Here is a 20,436-nt window from a genome sequence, read left to right as displayed (position 1 = left end):
GATAAATTTGATGCAATAGAAAGAAACCGAACAGACTTCATGAATATGGAGTTTTCCTGTAGATCCATTCCAGACAGAGCATTCATTTTAACACAATAACCTCTTACAATAAACATAGAACATATTTGAAGCTCAGTTATAACCATTAAACAGTTTACAAAGTCATTTTGTGAGAAGCATTTAAAACCCAGCTCTAAAATCACACAGTGTAAATAATCCAAGACTTAACTACAGTCGACACACATTAAATAGTGAAAAAGTGCTTCATGAGGATGACTCCTGTTTCTGCACCAGGATGGAACAGACCCGTCTTTAAAGCAGAAGGAATCCAAAAAGGAGAACCAGAATAGGCTTCATGAAGGTGGAGATTCCTTCCAGGTTCAGCCCAGGAGCTCCTGGAGAGAGGGATGAAATATGACGGAAATGCAAAGATGACCTTTACAGCTGAAATATTTATAAATCTTAATATGAATCTGCATCAGTCCTGTCACAGTTTTAAGTTTGTTTTAATGTTAATGTTTAGCTTAGTGCTCAATTCAGGCTTAAAGATTAATCTTAAATAAAGTAAATGTTTTTGACCAGAAATATTTCAGTAATCATAACCAAACAATACGATGTTTACACAAATTAATTAGTACAAGTGGAAATCAGTTCTTGTTCCCTTAAATATAATTTGGTTTATTTAGGCTAACATGGCCAGTGCCAACTAATGATTCAGGTCTCTTTTATTGGTACCAAACAATGACAAATATATGTTGGTAAAAATCGAGTATACCCCATTTTAATCGAGTATACCCCATTTTTTTTACCCCATTTATTCTAACCGGAGAATTAAAAAACAAAAACATGAGACCATGTAGAAAAACAATAAGTAGAATAAAATATTCAAAACAAAGCTTTAAAAAAAAAAAACACCAAAGGAACAAAAAAGAAGCTAAAAATTAGCTTTCTAAAACTTAAGTTTAACTGAGGACAATGTCAGCAGTAATAAAGAATAGTATCCAATGTCAGGAATAGTTTTTATTTAACAGATATAATCCATGAATTAATTACTTTTTTGAGTTTTCGTGTGAGCAAAACTATGTAATAAAAAAGAGTTAACTACAAATGACCCATATGATTTTTTTACTTTATTTTAATCAATAATCTGAACATTTGAAATGTCTTTTAGAATGTGAAGGTATGTTGTTGATTATTGGATCATAACATAAATCAGACAAAAATAGAACAGGGCTACATTTTAGGATAATTCAGTCGTAAACTTTCTTACCGGACTCTGTCGACTGAGACTGTTTCCCCTCCTCGCTCTCACCGGTGCGCACCTTCTCAAGAACACTCAATTGTTCCTCTGTTAGCACTTCTCGCTGTTCACTGGTCACCATGGCAGCATTGTCGGGACCGAGAGCCAACATCTGAACAACGGAGAGAGCCTGAAGGAGAAACGGAAACATTTATGTTGATTCTTTATTAATGAAAAATTATTAAGATTTGGAGCCAAGAATAAGATGGTAAATGTAATTTTTACAAAGTAAAAAATATATTTTTTTGTTTGGTTAACTTGACATACCTGACTGACTTTATGATTCTGAAGTTTCCAGATTTGAAAGTTTTATTTCATTTTGCCTGAAGTTTAAAAAACCACTGAATGCGTGCATTACTGAGTGTTCTTTACTTCAAATGGGTAAAACCTTTTACACAGAGCCGCTCTAAAATCCACATATACCATGTGGATTTTGGCAGCACTTTTGGTCCTCCTAATTATATAAGATACTATGCTTGAGCAGTCAACACACAGCTGGGGCTGGACTTAATGTGGGCAGAAATCTGATCAGATGAAGCTACTTACAGCAAAGTTTTCAGGAGGAATTTGGGAAATGATGCTCTTGCTGATGAAGGGGAAGACAGAGGGGCTCAGGGAAGCCATTTCGGTATTATTCAAACCAGCTGGAGACAAACCAACAAGGAACAATTACAATTGTTCAGACATTAAGATTTTTAGTCCATGGACAAGCTAATCCTACCAATGATGTTGTTCAGGTCAGAAACTTGAGCCTCGGTCCAGTTGCAGGGATCTCCAAATGCAGATATAGCAACATTTTTTAGCTCCTGTAATACCTTGACAGGACAGTGAGGAGCATCCAGGGAGCCCACTGCATCGCTGTGATAAAACCCCAACATTAAAATAGCCTTAATCCACAGCCAGCAACAAGAGAGACAGTTTTTCACCTCATATGAAAAAACAGGCATGAAAAAATGAGAACATTAATATTCATACTAAAGTTGTTGTTTTTTCTTTTTTGCAAAAGTGCATGTCACTAATTGAAAACGTTAAAGTATATATTATTTGGATTTTGACCAATTTGCATAATAGTAAAGTTAAAGGAAAATGATGCTAGTTTTTCAAAAATATTTTAGAACTAAAATCTGAAATGTCAATATATTTTTTATAAAATCCCTCTTTCACCTCAGTCCCTAATCTCAGAACTGGAATTTTACCCATTTTTATTCGTAAAATACTTTAGCGTCTGAATGAAAAATATCTGTAGATATCAATTATAAAATCTTGTCCCACAGAACAAAAACAAAGATTGATGACACATACCTAAAGGCCGCCACACTGAGCTGACTGATTTCCTTGGAGCTCAGACCACATATGAAGCGGCTCAGCTGAACCATCTCTGCTGATCCCAGCAGCTTTGCAGTCAGATTGTTATATTCAGCAACAGCCTTCCAAACGGAAGCTAACTGCTGAGACAAAAGTTGTGTTGTGGTTAATACTGATCTACTATTTGCAGTCAAGCAGAGCGATTTCTATAATTCACCTGTGAGTCTCTCCAACCACAGGTGCCAATTTCATCCAGGCTGTCCAGGGAAAATGGAAGCTTTTCCAGTTCAGAGTTGGAGAAACCTTGAGTAATACAGCCCAGCTGAACGATAACATCTTCAGTCATGTTTGCTACTGGGCCAAACACCTACAGTAAATAAAACGAAAGTTTATTTGAGTACAGTGAGTAAGATTTATTTCTTTATTTTAACAAGTAAAGAATTAAAACTGATGACATTTAGAATTCTTCATATTAATTTAGATATTGTGCTGTTTGTGCTGTTTCTGGGTCAATGATAAGCTTTAATATTTCAACTGGTAATAATGTTAGAGATGCATTGTGTTCATTTTCTAAATGCAGGAAGTCTTGAATAAAAAAGAAAGAAGACAGAAAAACTCCTAATTAAATCACTGAACCATCCCTAGAGATCAATTTGATGACTGTACCTCAACTGCTTTTCTATAGAGCCTGTCCAGCTGGTCGGAGCTGTAACCAGGGACCGACCCGAGCGTTTCCACAGTAGCCAGGAATGTGCTGTTTGACAGCAGTTCCAGATTTGCTGCCGTCCAGAAAACATTGTCCAGGCCCAGCTCTTCAACAAATGCTACTGTAGGTTCTGTACCGTTGCTGGAGAGATCTTCAATAACTGAGAAAAACAAAAAAGGAGCATTCAGTAGGAAACAAATTCATTTTTGTTATTGCCTGAATTTTTTCATTAGCAATATTTCTCCCAGAGTCCTTTTCATGAGGGAGTCAGAGATGTTTATGTCAAAAACAGGAATCACATAAACTGTGGATTCTTGAAATATAAAACATACCAAAATGCTTGGTAAAAATACATATGTTAAGGAAGTTCAATTTAAGCTAAAGCTTTTGCTTTCATGTGTTTAACTGGAAAAAGATTTTAATATTAACCTCTTTGGCAATAAAAAAAAAATGCCAGAAGGTTTAGGCTCCTTCTTGTTCTAATGTTTAGAAACAAAACAGTTTAGCAGATTTTATATCCTTTGGTTATCTCCAAGGAGAATTTAAACAGTAAATATTTATGATAATTTAAAAAAACTAGGTAGGGTATTATTACATTTCTTAAAATAAAAAAAAAAATAAAAACCAAACAAAAATATTTAGGCATATAAACATACTTAGGAAACATTGAACTCATATATATTTTATAGCAGTATGAATGATAAACTAAAACAAAGCAATAAACTAGCTGGCTGAGAGGAAAAATGAAAAAAGAGTGAAAGTGCACAGAGAATCCCGCCCAGTGGTACACCACTCTAATAAGACAGACAGCGAAGGAAGAGGTTTAAATTTAAAAAAATGAAGGCAGCTCTTTCATAGAAGACAGTGGTTCTCCACCGTGCTCTTCAGGGATCACGGTCCCTCGTGTTTTAAACATATCTCATATGTGTTACCTTCCCTTAGAGCCAAATAACTAAACTAAATAATTCTTTAGAAATTAAATCTCTCAATATTCCAGCAAATTTGGATGTGAGTAATCGGCAGGAGCTGCAGTTTCTATGAAAGCTCCGAATAAAACTGCAAAAAATGTCTTCTGTCAGTCAGAACCTGAAAACATGAGTTCCTCACCTGCTCGCCTTTTACGTGCTACGTTTGATGCAGTGACGTCGGTGGTGAGGTCAAAGATCTTCTTTCTCAGTGCATCTGAGATTTGGGTAAGGCGTGGCTTCAGGTAAATAAGGACATCCTTCATCCAAGGCTAAAAAGGCACATAAGAAAAGAAAATGTTCATATTACTTTTTAGTGACGTAAAGTAAAAACGGTGTAAGGGAAAGCAGCATACACACTTTATTAGGCAAAGAGGAGGTGGCATTGTCATCCATCAGAATAAGCGGACCCAGTGATTCCATGGTCTCAGCTGGCCAATCAGAGGGACTCCTGCAGGAAAGAAATGTTCGTTCATTAGATGTTACCTCCCCTGAAGCAATTCCAGCATTCACTGAGAGCTGCACCCACCCAAACACCTGGTTGACCAGTTGGATCAGATCGGTCCAGTGAGGCTGAGGAATGTGTTTGCAGGAAGCCATGGCCTGGAGGCTGAACTTCAACACTTCAGGGGCCATAAGGCGCAGTGTGGAGGGTTTCATCTCGCACAGGAGCGGGCCAAGCCTTGGTACATCTGGACTGGTCAACCCAGAGATATTCTTCCCCTAAACAACTCACAGGAAGCTGTCATTAAGTGATCTTAATCTTAATTACTCCAGCAAAAATAATTTTTAAAATCTTCAATCCATTCCAAATACCCCATCCAGATTTTAGTCTTAATCAATGTTTTTTTTTTTAAATACGTGCATATATATATATTTATATACATTGAGCAGGCAACGCAGAGCTCTCTCGGTGAGTGCAGGACGTGATGGGGCACGAGGAGGCAGGGAGGTCAGGTCGGCCATTTCCATCTTTCCGAGGAAGACCGGGCACAAAGTCTGAGGTAATTCCTTTATTTTTGAAGGTCTGGCATGAATGAAACAGAGAATATATCATATAAATAAACAAAAGCTTTTACATTGATCAAAGTATAACTGTGTGCTTGTCTCCTCACAGCAGATGAATCAGTAGCACAGTGGGAATCCTTTCCAGCTCCAGCACAGTGATATTCTTGAAATAATCTGGCCTCTCCTTCTCCAAAGTCTTAAAAACCTTCCATGCTGCACACTGTGCCTGAACAGACAATAGGTGCACTGTCATTAGATATACCTGATGATGTATGCTTGTTTAAGATTATGAAGACCCATTGGGTAGCAATGTACCTGGAATTTGGAAAGCCACTGTGGAGTCTCTGTTATGGACTGAGCCATATCCAGGACATAGCTGTCATTTACTTGATCAATCATGTTGCAGGTTATGCCCTGGAGGACAGAATTCAGCCTCCTATCACAGAAACAAAAAAAAAATAAAAATAAAAAACTGAGTGTAATGAGTGACATAGGAGAATATATGACCACAACTGCAAAGAATCCAACACAGATCAGAAGTCAGGCTTTGGATGGTGATTAGCATTAATGCATTTTAATATAAAAATCTTACCCAAAAACAGAATTCTATTTCTAAAACTAAAAACTACTTTATTTTGTTGCCATTACCTGTAGTGGAGCTGCTTTTGGTCATGCATCTTCTTTGCCAAATAGGCAGCCTAAGAGGAAGCAACGATTGCAAAGAATTTTTAACAAAAAAAAATCTCATGTCTTTTTATTTCATTAGGAGGTAATCTTTACAACTTTATAAAGATAAATACATTTTATAACAGAAATGGTATAACAAGCTGGTGAAAGACGGAAGATATGAAATTTATATAGCTTACATATAAATGCTATACATTTTCCATACAAAATTATCTATTTTTAAAAGGTGAGTGATGGCTGGATGGATGGATGGACTAATGGATGGATGGATGTATGGATGGATGATGGATAGAACATACCAATTTTTCTGTTTTTATTCTCGTCTTCCTACTGAGGCTACTTTCACACTGCAGGCCTTAATGCTCATTGGCTGATTGTTTTGCGTAGTCAATCCCATTTCCAAATATATGCGACTTCTATGTGATCTCCTTTGTGAATTGCATCCATACAGCTTAATTGTCCCGTATAAACAGTAGAGGACGCAATGAAGTCACAAGCAGTCAGCATGTCCTGTATTTACGGAAGTAAACATGGATGGTAACGGTGGGGAATATCTTGTGTTCTTAAATTTCTTTTCCAACCAGGGCCGGCAGATTAACAACAACTTTTTAAGAAGATTTTTCTTCCTGCTTCCGCTTCAGAGGATCAGGGCTGGATTAAGAGTGCAAGGGCCCCTAGTGGGCCCCTGGGTATGTGCCCATAATGCCCATTGGATAATTCAGCAACAGCAGGATGCAGAATATTGATCTTTGTCGAGTATTAATGATATACAGGTTGGATGATGGATGGATCCATCCAGGTTGCATATTGACAAAAAAAATCTGATTTGGGTCACTTCAGGCCGCAGTGTGAACATGATCTTAATACCTGATCTTGTCCACGCTTCAAAGGAAATCTGGTAATATGCACATTACCTGTGGCAGACTCCAGGTTTTATTCTCCACTTCTTCTAAAGAGCTGATATTTGCTTTCTTTAGAGCCTTCAGAGAAATACTGCGAAGTAAAGGGCCATCCAACTTCTGCACCAGTTCGGAGGGAGGGACATTCTCACTCAGCTGCAAGGAAAAAAAAATATCAAGAAACTGTCAACCAGAACAACAAAATGCTTTAAATGACAGCTCTGAGTGTATATGTTGTATCCGTCCTTTTGTTTCTTATTACTCACCCCCTGCAGCATGGTCTTCAGCTGCCCCTTTCTCAGTTGTTTTGAGATGGTCTTCATGGTTTCTGTGTTGCTCAGGATATCTTGTGGCTTCACATTCTTTATAACGCAACTTGGCAAACCAGCTGCAACTGACTGAAGCTCCATCAGCTTTTCACCTGAAAGCTTATCACACTGAGAAGAATAAAAGTCAGAAACACATTAGGGAGGCAACGAACAGAAAAGACCAGTTATTATCTTTGAGGAATCACCTTCTTCTCTCCCAGCTGATTCTTGACCAGAACACGCAGCTGGCTCCTGGACCATTTCACACCAGTTCCCAAGTTTTTAAGAACACTTTTGAGATTTTCTGTAGTGAGTTTTGAAAGTTGTTTGGGTGACAGCAGAGTAACGCTGCTGCCAAGGTCACGCAGCTCTTGATATTTATTGGAACCAGTCATCACACTGTTCACAAGCCGCTTCTTCAGCTTTGGTTAGAGGACATGAACAACACAGAGAGATGAGGAAATGCAGGTCTGTCTCTTTATATTTGAAAAATCAATGGAGACACAAGAGTTTAGGTAAGTTTGGTAAAATGAAAGATACCTCAAATATTGTGGGGTTAGGGTCACAGTCATCTAGCAGGGAGAGGAGCTTCTTGCTAGAGCTAGGAGTCAAGTTTGAAGCATCGTAATAGCAAGCCAGAGGGCCAAGCCTGGAAATGAGTCATTAAAAACATTCTTATCAAATCGGATTAGCTTTCTTTTATGTCAACTTATGAATTTCCACCTACTAAGGGGACTTTAAGACTGAAAACCACAGTGCTAAGCACTGCAGACGGCAAGTTATTACATCACTGAAATTTTTTACATTTGTTAACAACATTTACATACTAAATTTGAAGTAATAGACAAAAGCAATGGTGAATGGTTTTGAGCTTAAGTAACAGGGTGGGAAAAATTTTGTAAGTTCCAACTTTTCACCTTTTTGTTTTAGGAAATAATTAAAGGTATAGTGGAGGATGATCATCAAAATAACTGGTCCTTCTAATTGTCAATCATTCTGGTGATATGTTTATGTAAGGCCATCTTATGTGCTCGTCCCCATATTCACTTTTCCACTCTGACATAGTGGAAAAATTGCAAATCTTCTTTTGGTGAGTAAGCTTGTATGGGGAATTCATACAGCAACTTTTAAATGGAGCGTGCATGAGGAGAAATGGGCTTGTGCATGCTCTTGCACATGTTTAATAGGGGTTCCCTCTCAGGAGCGGGTACAGGGTTGTGCATGTGCATTTTTATTTAAAGTGGAGAGGGCGATTTTTTTGAAAAATTTGCGAAAATTCTCCTCTATAACTTTAATTAGGAATACTGTATCAAACACAAAACAAAAACTAATGTAAGTAAGGGGAATACAAATAAATACACACTTATCGATTTGCTCTGAGACATTAGAGCACTCCTTAATTCTCTGAAGAAACTTCCTGCCAAGGCTGGGGTTCATCTTGGTCGTCATGTTGGACCTTAATTGGCCTGAGAGGAAGAATCCACACAGCTGGAAGAGATAATAAATGACACCATCAGAGAAAATACTGTATGAGCTCCTATTTGACAATACCAGTGTTAGGAGTGTTAAGGCATTGTTTGCAGGTCAATTTACAGTTTCTTTTGGAGAGGAATCTACATCGTCTGGCCTTAGATTAGAGAGGTATGGCCCCATCATGGTCAAAGTCTCAGAGTCCAGCCACTCTAAAGTCGGTTTGCAGCTTTCCAACATTGCTATGAAAAAAAAAAAGAGGTTAACACAATACATGTTGATGCTTAATGCATAGGAAAAGTAACAGCAACAAACGTTTTGCACATCAGGCTTGCTTATACTGCAACGTCTAACAAACAGCTATGTTTTAAGAGTCGGCACAGCAGGTTTTAAGTTACAGCTTTCCATATTTCGTCATACTAAGTTGGGAAGACAATACCTGGGTGACCACAAACAAGGTTTAAGATTTGCATGTGTTCTGTAAGAACTGGCCAAGGAAAAATCTAACAATGTTCATTTCTTGGTGCCACACCCAGTGTCTTGCTTTTCAGCCAGTGATATAGTCAAACTTTCCATTGTGATCTTTTATCTAAGATTTTCCATGAAATATCTCACCATTTGCTCTATACATTCTGATCGTGTGTTTTTCTTCATCTCTCTGTCTCTGGTTGTTTTCTTACTTTGAGTATTTCAGGGGTATATTTATTCATGATTTTTTTAAATTTTTTTTTTTTTTTAGAAGGAAATTAGTTCTTCCCTTTTTTCACACTCTTCTTCTCTTTATTCCTTCTCTCTTCTATACGTTCACCTGCCCCATTAAAATGGGGAGTTATTTTAGAAAAGCAAGAAAGTTCCTTCGTGTAACTCACTGACCATTACAGGAAAAGGTGTCAACAGAAAGGGTAGGAGAATATGTAAATTCTGAGTTGTTGACTTAGAATCCCTTACGTGATCTTGGCCCAGAAGATGGCCTCATTGTACAGCTAAAGTTGTTCTGCAGGACTTGTTCTTTGGCCCAGTTTAACACTTTATCCCGCTGCTCCTCAGTCATGACGGTGTAGACTTCTGTTAGCATGTTCATCCTGGAAGAAAATGGTGGCTTTAGTTTTCGGAAGAAGACCATAAAATGAAGTCCTATTATACTCACATAGGTCCCATGTTGTCCTTGCCAACCCTGGCGGGGAGCATCATTCTTGCTGAGGGTATGTCTTCCAGCACAGGTTTGGCAGCCCACAGTAGTGTTTTATAGTCACTGGAATTTAAGTAGTTTTCAGGCTGTGCTCTCAACATGGCCCAGGACATAGGGGCCACGAAAGCTTTCATATAGCAGCAGGATGGGTCCTGTGGGCGCAAACCAAAAAGCAAGAAAGTTCAACTGCTACAAATCAGTAATGATTAATAAACATTTTTTTTTTTTCTACTGTACTGACCACAGAGTTCTTTATCATCCTTATTACTGCTGGAAGGTTACTGCAATTCCACATCTTGGTTTTCACAAAAGAAAGAAAAAATCTTTAAGTATCATGAGTAAATAAAATGTTTTTCAGTTATTTGAATGAATCATATATATGTTATACAGTTGAATCATATGCTTACATTCATTGTATAAAGATTTTTAATGTAAATTTACCGTACTCTGGAAATCAGACTAAATATTAAACATTTTAGGTCTAGGGTTTCTTTTTTTAATTGTTTAGTTTATTGAATTAGTTCTTTTAAATATGTACTTGAACAATGTAGAGAAGCCTAGCTTTGGTTTTGTAACTCTGTGATAGGCTAACAGAAATTAATTGAGTTAGATTGAGGCTCAGCCAGAAGGAGAAAGGGGGGTAGGAGCTAACAATCCTAAAACCACCTTTCAAACTTTGATTTCTGTGCAAGGTGGTATTATGTTATAGAGGAACATCAGAAAGTGTTGGACGTCACAATATATATCATGGTGAATAAATTAGTCTGATGTGTCAATATCAAATAAATATCTCAAGACCTGAGCAAGAAAGGTAAAGCTCAGGTGCAGGTCAGACTTCCATTATGGCCAATTACCCTAATCATAACCCAGACTAGAAAGTATGGATTAATTATAACAAAATCAAAGTTTTCAGGTTGCCATCAAGCAGGCTTGATCAAAGTCCTATGAAATTTTGTAAGAGCTGAAAAGGTGTTTGAAAGCAAGGCAGCCTACAAACCAGAACCAATGACACTGGATCTACCAGGAACAATGAGCAAAGGTTGGAGCTTGTGAAAAGTATCAAAGTCAGAGTGACCTAAATAGGTTTTATCTGATTTAATTTTCAGACACTGAGATTAAGTTTCAATCATGTATATGTTTACTATTTTTCCCCCCTTATTTTATTGTTATCATAAAAGATATAGTTTGTAGATGTATTTTTGTAAAGGATGTATTCACACCCAGGTCTCTGGAGCATCCATGGGGAGTGCATTCGGGGAGTTTTTGTTTGTGACCCCAGTCACCAAATCCTGGACTTGAAGAAATGTAGACAGGAGGTTGTTGGACTGGTCAACAGCTCGGCCTCCTTCTAATGGGTTACTACAAAGACAGCAAGAATGAAAATGAAGAGAAAAAGCAGGTGAGCATATCACTTTTATTCAATATTATTTATAATATCTCTTTTTTCTCTCTAAATACTGTATATATACATTGATACGTGTTTCCTATATTATTTCAAGTAATGGTTTTAAAGTGTATAATAATTTCCGGGATTTTAATCTTTAAGCTGATCAAAAGATCACCTGCCGTGCTTTATGTGCTTTTTAATCTGCTACCAGCCATTTCTAATGGAAACCTAACAGATCGAAAACCACAGACTGTACCATACAATTACCTGTTATTGAAGATGGTTTTCAACAGAGTCATCTTAGGCAAAGGGTATCCTGTAATGGGAAACTTCCACATTTATGTGTTGCACAATGAAAACAAAAACAAACATCTGCTGTGCAAATATTGAGATTGTTAATATATACCATGACACAGTCCATGTGCCTTCTCTCATATTAATGCGTCATTTGGATTCATGGTAAGTTTATGGTGAAGTTTAAATTCCAACAGCAATGAAAAAAATTTGCTATAAAAAAATAGAATCAGTGTTTCCTTACCCTGATTGTAGCATTTCATCATCTAATGAGAGAAAAAATAACTTTTTTATATATATTTAATATATATTTATATTTTATATTGTGTTCAGTAAGATTTCAGCTTATCACGCACAAACAAACTGACACCAAAAATTTCACATGATGTGCTTTAAATACTGTATAGACTAGAAACTATGTGAAGAAATTATTGTATTTTAACTAATAAAATCAAACAAATCACTTTAAAGTTGGTAAAAGCAAAAAAAAAAAAAAAAACTCAGGTTCAAGTTTTAAGAATTTATAATCCAAAATAGCAATAATCCCTATTTTTAAAAAAATCAACAATGAGTAAGTAACCTTACTCATCGTAAGGTTATTTTGTAACCTTAACTTAACTTAATTTTCTCCACTAAAACCCCTTTTATTGAGGACATTTCTTACCATTTTTTTAGCCATGAAGGGATTATTATCTGCAGACGCCGCATCTGCAGGCCCAGCTGTAAACACAGTAGCTAAAAACCAATATAAATACAACGGTGAATGCAAACTGTTAAAAAGTGCTATTTAAAGTGTGTTTAAATAATTTACTAAAACAGTAAAAAGTAGGCTGTTTGTGTGTGACGATTCATTACTAACCAAAGACTGTGCAGGCCATAATGAGGACAACAAAGCACATTCTTCCATTTGGAGACATCTGCGGAAATTTTGCCTGTCTGTTAGAAATGAATACATTGTAAGAACTTCAACATTCCCATATATGACCAAAAACTCTGGTTAAATTATTCTTTAGTTACATTTCCACTTTGATTATATTTTTCCATGACATAAAGTAGGACTCTCTACTTTTATAGGTATCTGGTTGTTATGGAACCTGTCTCCAAGTGAGTCGCCTGCAGTTTAGTGACAAACTTCCTCCTCTGAGGTTTTCTAATCATACCTCCCTGGTAACCCTTCATGTTACTCATCCTGAGGGAAACTTGAGGACAATCGAGGACAACATGGAGGGAAAAAACAGATTTGCTAACTCACCTTTTAATTATGTCAGCCTACTTTATCTTTCCTAATCTCAGCCTCGCAAAGCGTTTGAGTTCTTGTATTTGAGCTTTGATGAGGCCAGGTGCGCTAACCAAGACATTTGCATCTTAGCCTTTGCTTTCTTTCCTGTGATTTGAATTCCTATTCAAATATATCTAATGACCTCAGGAAACTGTACTGAAGTACAACCAACACACTAACTACCCATTTACCAGAGAGTCAAAGTTGTGTGTTTGTTTGACTGAAAGCAAAAACAAGTTGCTGTAAAATTGTTAATCATGACCATATATGTTTAGATCCACAGATAACAGGTTTGAGTCTTGCAATGGAAATTATCACACACTGAATACAAGAAAACTAATAGAAAACTTATTTTTTACTTTTAGAATTAAGCATCTGACTAAAAGCATGAAGCATTTGAAAAAAAAGAATACAAACAGGGTGTAGACAAATAAGTAAATAACTTTCTGAACAAGCTGATTTCTTTACAAATGTGTTATTACTAGACGTTAATGCCATCTCACTATTTGTAGTAGTAAGTTCTTCTGTGTTAATAAATGAATATTAAGGGACATATGTAATTAAAACAATTACAATCACAAACAAGCAAAATTAAATAATGTTTGTATAAATTACAAGTTATTATCAGATTGGGTGAGTCCTTACCTGTAGGCTAATAAAAAAATGTAAAATAAAAAGCAGGAGGCAAACAAAAAAAGGAAAAACACAATGAAGCTAAGTGATATTAGTTAAGTTAGTTATTACTCACTGATTTTCCACCTCTTTCTGTGTAGATCCTTTGCATAGAGTGAGAATGCGTGCTCCTGTCCTGCCTAATTCCCTCGTCTGATGTGAGCCAGATGAGTTTCTACCAATCCCTGGCTTATTCAAAGCAGGTGTGCTACTGTGTCATTTCTGTTTGGGGGTGGGAGGGGGGTGGTTGGGTTGTTCTGGAGAAGTAAAGAAAGCAGTTGATGCTTTTAAGACAGCTGGCATAATAAACACTGAATTCTCAGTATAATTGCCTCCATTACAGCATCTTTAAATGTCAATAAATTAAAACAGATAAATAACCAGAGGGACAAAGTGAACCAGAAAGTTGTTCCCCACCTGAAATCTACCACTGCAATATAAGCAAGAGGAACAAAATACCGACTAAAAGCTCTATTCAGAACTTCACGAAATGACGCAGGTAAACATGATGATGAAACATCAGAATGGCAGGACGCTACAGCTTATAACAGTAAACCCTTCTTAATTCCTAACGCAAATAATATATACCAGTGATTTTGCTGTTTGCTTGTAACAGAAAGTATGGAGAAGTCTAAGAATAGAAACATGGAAGCTTGCTGAAGAAGTTATACTTTTAGGGAAAGTTAATAGTTCATTTGAACCAATGTTGATATAAGCCCAAAAAACAGTTCAAATTTATATTGTTGAAAAATCAAACTAGATTATGGCTAACATAAGACACTATTATGATTTTATAAAATTAAATCAAATCCCATAGGAGTAACTAATCTTTCTACAGTAATGCATTAGTTGGAGCCTTTAAAGCATTGATGGGAATTTGGAAACAAATGAATATGAAACAAAGCCACTGTTTTATATACAGAACCCATGCATACACTGATGTGTCTCTCCAGAAGGATCAAGGTAGATGATATTGGAGCTTTCAATCCTCATCATTGTTTCCTGTCATTCTGGAGCCAGAAGGATCATTTAGGGAAGAAAAGTGATCTGAAAAATGATATTGACAGTTGTCAGCGTTTAAATTGATCTTGACTAAATCCCCACCAACTCTAATCTTGCTCTTTAGTGGCCATTATTTTATTACAGACATACATCATGCTCATTTCTAAACAATCACAGAATAAATTCAATTTTTATATATCTCTAATCGGCCTCAATCTTTGTAAACAAACAAACAAACAAAAAAACAATATAAATAATTTTTTAATAATGACATGGCATGACAATGAATTATTCTTAAAACTAATGACATATTTTTAAGAATAATTCTTAAAACTATGTCTGCTAAGATCCAACTCAGGTGAAGGAATAGAATGTGTAGAAGGATGAATGGAGCAATAATGAATGCCTTCATGTTTACAGTTTACCTGCAGCAAATTCCTCAATGTCTGACGGCCTTTTAACCAGCAATTGTCTGTTAGATGAAAAACTGAGGTAAGAACATGTTTTCAACAAAAAGAACAACAGCTTTACAGTTCATTTGGAATCCTACTGACAGCATTTCCAAAGTTTCCGTTTATTTTGACCTCAGCAACATAAAGTTACTGTAAATGTTCTTCCATAGTACAACTGCTGAGGGAAATACTCTGTATAATATACTGTGTATAATATTTAATTTTATGAAATGTATTTTGTGATATTTAGTGTGTAACTATTTGCCATTTTGACAGCACCATGAATTTTGGCCAGATGATAGCTCTAATATCCTTTCTCTCTGGATTTATCAATGAGGAAGGTTTGAACCAATTTGTCTTTAAACCTTGGCTCAATCTGAACAACTCAGATTAGAGCTTCTATTTTGTGTTGATCCGAAAGATTATATTTCCTTGCATATTTTTTTTGCCATTGTTTTCTTTGTTAGATGTATAAATACAAGGACTTTCAAGGATGGATTATTTTTGTGGCTACTTTCAAAAGCTTCTGAGGTATTGAACTTATTTCTTATCACCTTCAAAAAACTTGAAGGTTTTCCCCCTGTTATAATGCTAATTTTAGGGCATCAATTGTGTTTTGCTCGAAAAATCCTGTCCTATTTATTATTTTTTCTGTAGTCTGCCCTGGGTTAATGACTAAGTTAATAGATTTCAGTCAGCCACTATTAGCTTGTTCTTGTCCATAGCAGTCAGGTACAGCTGTGCTCTCGGCTTCTGCATTTGAGATGTGTCTTTGTTTTAGGCAGCTGTTATCTTTTGTATACTAACATAAATATTTCATCCAAATTTTAAGATTGATGTAATTTCATTACTTAACACATTCTAAATGATCAGGGTTGTCTTTATGGAATTCAAAAAAATACATTTTGTGCATTTAAAATAATATACTCATTAGTACTACTTTTTAGTGAGTATACTTCATGAATTCTGAATACATAAACATAAGAATAATGTATTTTTATATAGATAAGCTATATTAAACTAATGAAAATGCATAATGTAAGGTTTATTTAATAGGTTTGAGTTTAAATTATCTTTAAAAAAGTCTATATGAATTTGTTATGTAATAAGTGTCTTCAGTGTTTGCAGCAAGATGCTGAATATCTTCTATAGAGTGTGATCTCTTTTTCCATTATCTGCTGGAGTAACAACATTGGAGCCAATGGCTTTAAAAAAGCCTCAACAAGCTAATAACAAGCTAAGATCTCCTCTAGAACCTCTAGAGGTTATTTCACAAAGAGGAATTCTTCATCAATGAAGAATATTATGGACAATAATGAGCTTCTTCATCTGATTGTTAAGCAACAGAGTAACTTTAGCCCTCAACAACCGGTTAAAAATTTATAATCTACTGCAATATTAATTTCCCTTTGGGACGTAAACCTTAAAATTTGGGTGAAATGTTTCTGCGAGTCAAGAGTTAAAAAAAGTACTTTGTATTTGAGATGGTACTTTGGACAAGAAAATTAAGTTAGAACATTATATCAATAAAGTATCTTAGTCACTTTTTGAAATTAAAGTGTAAAACTGTACTTTTTTTTCCAAATAACTAGTACAACACTGATCACACTAATTGTAACAATAAAAACCTGGCTTTATTTATTTATTTTTTAGTTTGTTCTATCTAATCAGCTCTGCATTGTGAACTTCGGTGATTTTATTAATTGTTTTTCAGCAGTTAACTAACTGGAACCGATAAGGACATTACCACCAACCTCAGAAACTCGCCAATAATTTCATCCACCTCTGGATGCGCTCTCAGATACCTCTCGTTGTCAAGTCTTGTCTGCATCTGAACCAAAAAAGGAAAAAAGTAGAATAATCCAACCATTCAGCACCATATTAGCTAGCTCTCGCACGGTTAGCTTTTTTTTTTTTTTTTTTTTTTTTTTTTGTTATTACCTTAAACTCTTTCAGTTTTTCTTCTTGCTCGGGACTTAAAGGACCAACATTGCGTGTCGTCGGAGCACCTTTTCCATCTTCTGCCATTACTTCTTAACAGTCTTCCTCCGTTTCTCCACCAAAATCAAAAGCCAAACGGCCATCAACATTCGCTCACCTGTTGCTCAACCGCTGTTGCCATGGCAGCGGACGCGCTTTAAAAGTTTTGCCCACGAGAGGGCATAGTTGAGTCAGGAAAAAAATGAAAGGTCTGCTGAATAAAACTATGATTTAAATTAAATCATAGTTAAAATGTACATTAAATCATTTAATGTACATTTAATGTACATTTAAAGTCCACAGCTGTGGAAACTCTTTTAATCTTAAAACTGTAATAAAAAAATCTAAAATATTAGAAATGGGCTCATTTATAATTTGCCAAAATATGACAGAGCACAACCAAATAAATTTTATCTATAATTAAACAGACAGTTTACAAGAGAAATACTCTACACCTACCTTCCTGTCAACACACAACAACTAATTTTAGGGGATCTGATATTGTTTCCAGGCCAGAAGGGAATTGTGATCTATGCTGCGGGTTCTGGATCTCCCCCAGGTTCTACATCACCAAAGGAGATGCTCTAGCATATCCTAATCAAATATCCAGGTAACCTCAGAGGAGCAGCGATAGTCCGATCTACCCATATTCTTATCTTCAGCTACCACAGTATACAGTACATGTCTGATTAAATAATACTACTTATACTTCAGTGATAGCATCAAGGTGTTATTTTATTGTATCTCTTATATTATATCCGTTGGTTGTGCTGTTCTTTTCACATCTCTTTGCAGGTGTTGAAGCAGACTGAAGATGTTTTATCGTTATCTCCTCTTTAATCTCCTCTTTCTTTCATATTTTTCTGTTTTTCCTTTCCTGTTGTACTTACATTGCAGTGTCCATATAATCTGTAATACTCCCTGTATGAATTATAATAAAGCTATTTGCACTAATCAAGCAGAATACTATGGCGATAGCTCTAATGTGGGATAGCCCTACAAGTGAAGCACCACTTGTGAAAGCTAAATGTGTTTGGCTCTCTTTTTGGCATCAAAACAGTTATTGTTATTGCCACATTGCCAGACAGGAAAAAAAAAAAAAAAAAAAAAAAGATAGTCCGATCTACCCTTGGCTAACAGACTCTGTATGTAAGACTTAGCTATGCACCTGACTACCTATTAAGCAGGTCACTAATACCGAGGATCTTCTTCTTTCTGTAAGGATCCACATCCAATGGTGATGGATGAGGGTTGGATCAAAGACAAACTGGTAAATCGGCTTTACTTTTTGACCCACGCCTTTCTTTAACATAACACACATGAGCTGCACCTGCACTGCTGCAAACAAAGCCGCAATCCATCTGTCCATCAGCTGTGGATGCACAAAGATCATGGCATCATTCAGACTAAATTCTCTTGAATGGGATAAATTAACACTTTATAATATTTTTAATCTATTCACAGGTATATATTTATTTTTCTCAGTGCAAGATACGGTGTAAGAATGTGAAGATCCTAGAATATTAGAATTTGCTTCAGAGATTCATCCAGTGACAGTGGTGTTTTCACAATGTAAAACAAAACAGAAGACTTCAAATATAGAACACAGTGAAAAACAAGCTAATTATCAGTGTTGCGAAAATATGATGCACAATGAACTAATTGGACGTCAGAGTTGGACATTTTCAATTGTGATACTTTGTGTGGTTGGACAAAAATGTTTGAACCTAAATGCCTTGTTTTTACTAAGTAAAGATAAAAATTGCTGTACACCATCCAAGTATACATTTTTATAGATCCAGTTTATTTAGACTGATGAACTTTGCTTATTGTGTCAAACAGTTTAATAAAAAGGAAATTAAGTGATTACAAAGCCTCTAGATCATATGTTTAACTTGTCCCACTAGTACTTAATAATATAAACCAAACATAATAATGAGAAAGCTAAGACATAAAGAGGTAGCAACATCCAAATAAAGATATGTCAACCAATCAATAACTAACTCATCAATGAGACAGCTAACATATTAACATGATCAGTACATGTATTAATTAAATAGGGATGCCATATCTTTTAGGTAGAAAAGTATAATGAGCATACGTATTATACATATTAATATGTTGACTTAGTACACTACAGGCTGACTTAATATTCGAAAATACCTCATGGTTATGAGACAGAATGTTAAATAGACAAGTCAGTGAAATTAGAATGCAACTCATGATGAGGGCTTTGCTTACTTATAGTAATGATTTTTTTTTCTTCTTAAAAGTGGCAAAAGCCTCTTTTGATTTAGAGATTTAAACGACAGAAATAGATTTAATAAAATTTTTGTTATATTTACAAAAAATGTGTGATAAACCAGCATACACAGTTGATTTCACAACATTAAAGCAGACAAGGAAAAAGAAAAAAAGTCCCATTTAATCACAAGCATGACATATACATTAAAATGCAGTCTGTACAAGTTTCTCCTGAGTGTACTTTCTCCAGCTAAGAGTCATTGTGTCAGCTGGTTTCTGAACCTGTAACATGACCGAGCCTCTTGGCTGTTCATCGCTCTATCTCCAGGAAGAAATAACTTTTGTTGTTGAAGTTCATAGCTTCTACTCGGTCCATCTCAGTTTGTTCTTCCTCATTTTCCTCCTTGTCTTGTGTCTCACTCGATGGTAGCTGCTTATAAAGCTGAGAGTCAGAACCAGACATAAGATTCTCTCGTTCTGGGGTTGAAGGGATAGAAGGGGGAGGTGGAGACACGTGATCACTGTGGGTGATGGTAAGTCTGTGGAGTTTGGACATAAACCTATCTTTGTGTCTGAAATAAAAAAGAGCAATAATTTAAATGAATAACCTGGCTAAAGCTATCACTCTTAAATGCTGTCTTATAAAAAAAAAAAATATATATATATATATTAACCTTAAAATGTAGACAGCCAAAATGACAGAGGTGATGGCAAGAGTGGCAGAGATCCATAGGACATGATACTGAGTTTGGCATAAGTTGATACATATTTCATGAGTTGTACCTGCAGTGAAAAGAGATGAAAACCACAGGACTTTTTATGGTAACACAAACAACTGTATTAAAAGAAGGCGTTATTTCAGGACAACCATGTCTCTTGTGGCTTGTTTAGCTGTTAAGCCTCAGTTATTATGATACCATGGTTTCCTGTTCAAACCCAGTGAGGTATGGGGTAGTTTCGGGGTGTTTCCTCCCACTTGTTGTGCTTGGCTTTAAAATGTGCTCACAGAAACCGTTTACAGCGGGAGAACTAACCATCAAGATACATTTCCTCAGGAAAACCAGACCCCAAGTCTTCGATGGAGGGCAAGACATCCTGATAACAACAAAAAAAGGACCAAATTTAGACAAAAAGGAAAAAAGTAATATATATATATCTTCTATTTGTGAATACGTTTATCCCTTGAATCCAAAGATACACTTCCTACCATTGTGGTCATTGGTTGACCCTCCTCTTCTACATTAGCTAAAAAAAAAAGCAACAAAACATAAACAGTTAGCGTTTGCGCA

At 35.9% G+C, this 20,436-nt stretch overlaps 2 protein-coding genes across 5 annotated transcripts in view; both read right to left on the bottom strand.

Moving 5' to 3' along the window:
- Positions 1 to 32: 32 nt before the first annotated feature.
- otoa (otoancorin) lies at positions 33 to 17,021 on the bottom strand. 3 transcript variants are annotated; one of them, XM_015392907.1, is made up of 33 exons: positions 16,865 to 17,021; positions 16,678 to 16,754; positions 14,897 to 14,943; positions 14,405 to 14,516; positions 13,546 to 13,726; positions 12,378 to 12,454; positions 12,183 to 12,253; positions 11,763 to 11,784; positions 11,492 to 11,540; positions 11,058 to 11,196; positions 10,079 to 10,132; positions 9,796 to 9,989; positions 9,597 to 9,730; positions 8,772 to 8,890; positions 8,542 to 8,666; positions 7,719 to 7,827; positions 7,385 to 7,600; positions 7,137 to 7,307; positions 6,886 to 7,026; positions 5,933 to 5,982; positions 5,600 to 5,720; positions 5,392 to 5,510; positions 5,162 to 5,303; positions 4,806 to 4,999; positions 4,637 to 4,727; positions 4,419 to 4,548; positions 3,272 to 3,471; positions 2,823 to 2,972; positions 2,603 to 2,748; positions 2,022 to 2,158; positions 1,847 to 1,944; positions 1,271 to 1,430; positions 33 to 395 (listed from the first exon to the last, which is right to left on the bottom strand). In XM_015392907.1, exons 6-33 carry the CDS (start codon positions 12,433 to 12,435, stop codon positions 313 to 315), a joined length of 3,423 nt encoding a protein of 1,140 aa, XP_015248393.1. In that variant the 5' UTR covers positions 12,436 to 12,454; positions 13,546 to 13,726; positions 14,405 to 14,516; positions 14,897 to 14,943; positions 16,678 to 16,754; positions 16,865 to 17,021; the 3' UTR covers positions 33 to 312. The 3 variants fall into 3 exon arrangements, with proteins under 3 accessions (XP_015248393.1, XP_015248390.1, XP_015248391.1); XM_015392904.1 differs by having other exon boundaries at positions 12,378 to 12,435; XM_015392905.1 differs by having other exon boundaries at positions 2,603 to 2,745; positions 12,378 to 12,435.
- A 1,411-nt stretch (positions 17,022 to 18,432) lies between these two features.
- LOC107096289 (interleukin-6 receptor subunit alpha-like) overlaps positions 18,433 to 20,436 on the bottom strand; it is a 10,659-nt gene continuing 8,655 nt past the window's right edge. The window contains exons 7-10 of one of the 2 annotated variants that reach the window (XM_015392883.1): positions 20,355 to 20,392; positions 20,182 to 20,242; positions 19,822 to 19,930; positions 18,433 to 19,719 (exon numbers count right to left, since the gene is read on the bottom strand). In XM_015392883.1, coding sequence (XP_015248369.1) covers positions 19,458 to 19,719; positions 19,822 to 19,930; positions 20,182 to 20,242; positions 20,355 to 20,392 — 470 coding nt within the window. In that variant the 3' untranslated portion in view covers positions 18,433 to 19,457. The remainder of the gene's footprint in view (positions 19,720 to 19,821; positions 19,931 to 20,181; positions 20,243 to 20,354; positions 20,393 to 20,436) is intronic. The other variant, XM_015392884.1, reaches the window with a different exon arrangement.

This window comes from Cyprinodon variegatus, unplaced genomic scaffold (assembly GCF_000732505.1).
Source record: "Cyprinodon variegatus isolate N-32 unplaced genomic scaffold, C_variegatus-1.0 Scaffold613, whole genome shotgun sequence".
NCBI lineage: Eukaryota > Metazoa > Chordata > Actinopteri > Cyprinodontiformes > Cyprinodontidae > Cyprinodon > Cyprinodon variegatus.
The sequence above is the reverse complement of the archived record's forward strand: the minus strand, read 5'-3'. Positions and strand labels throughout refer to the sequence as shown.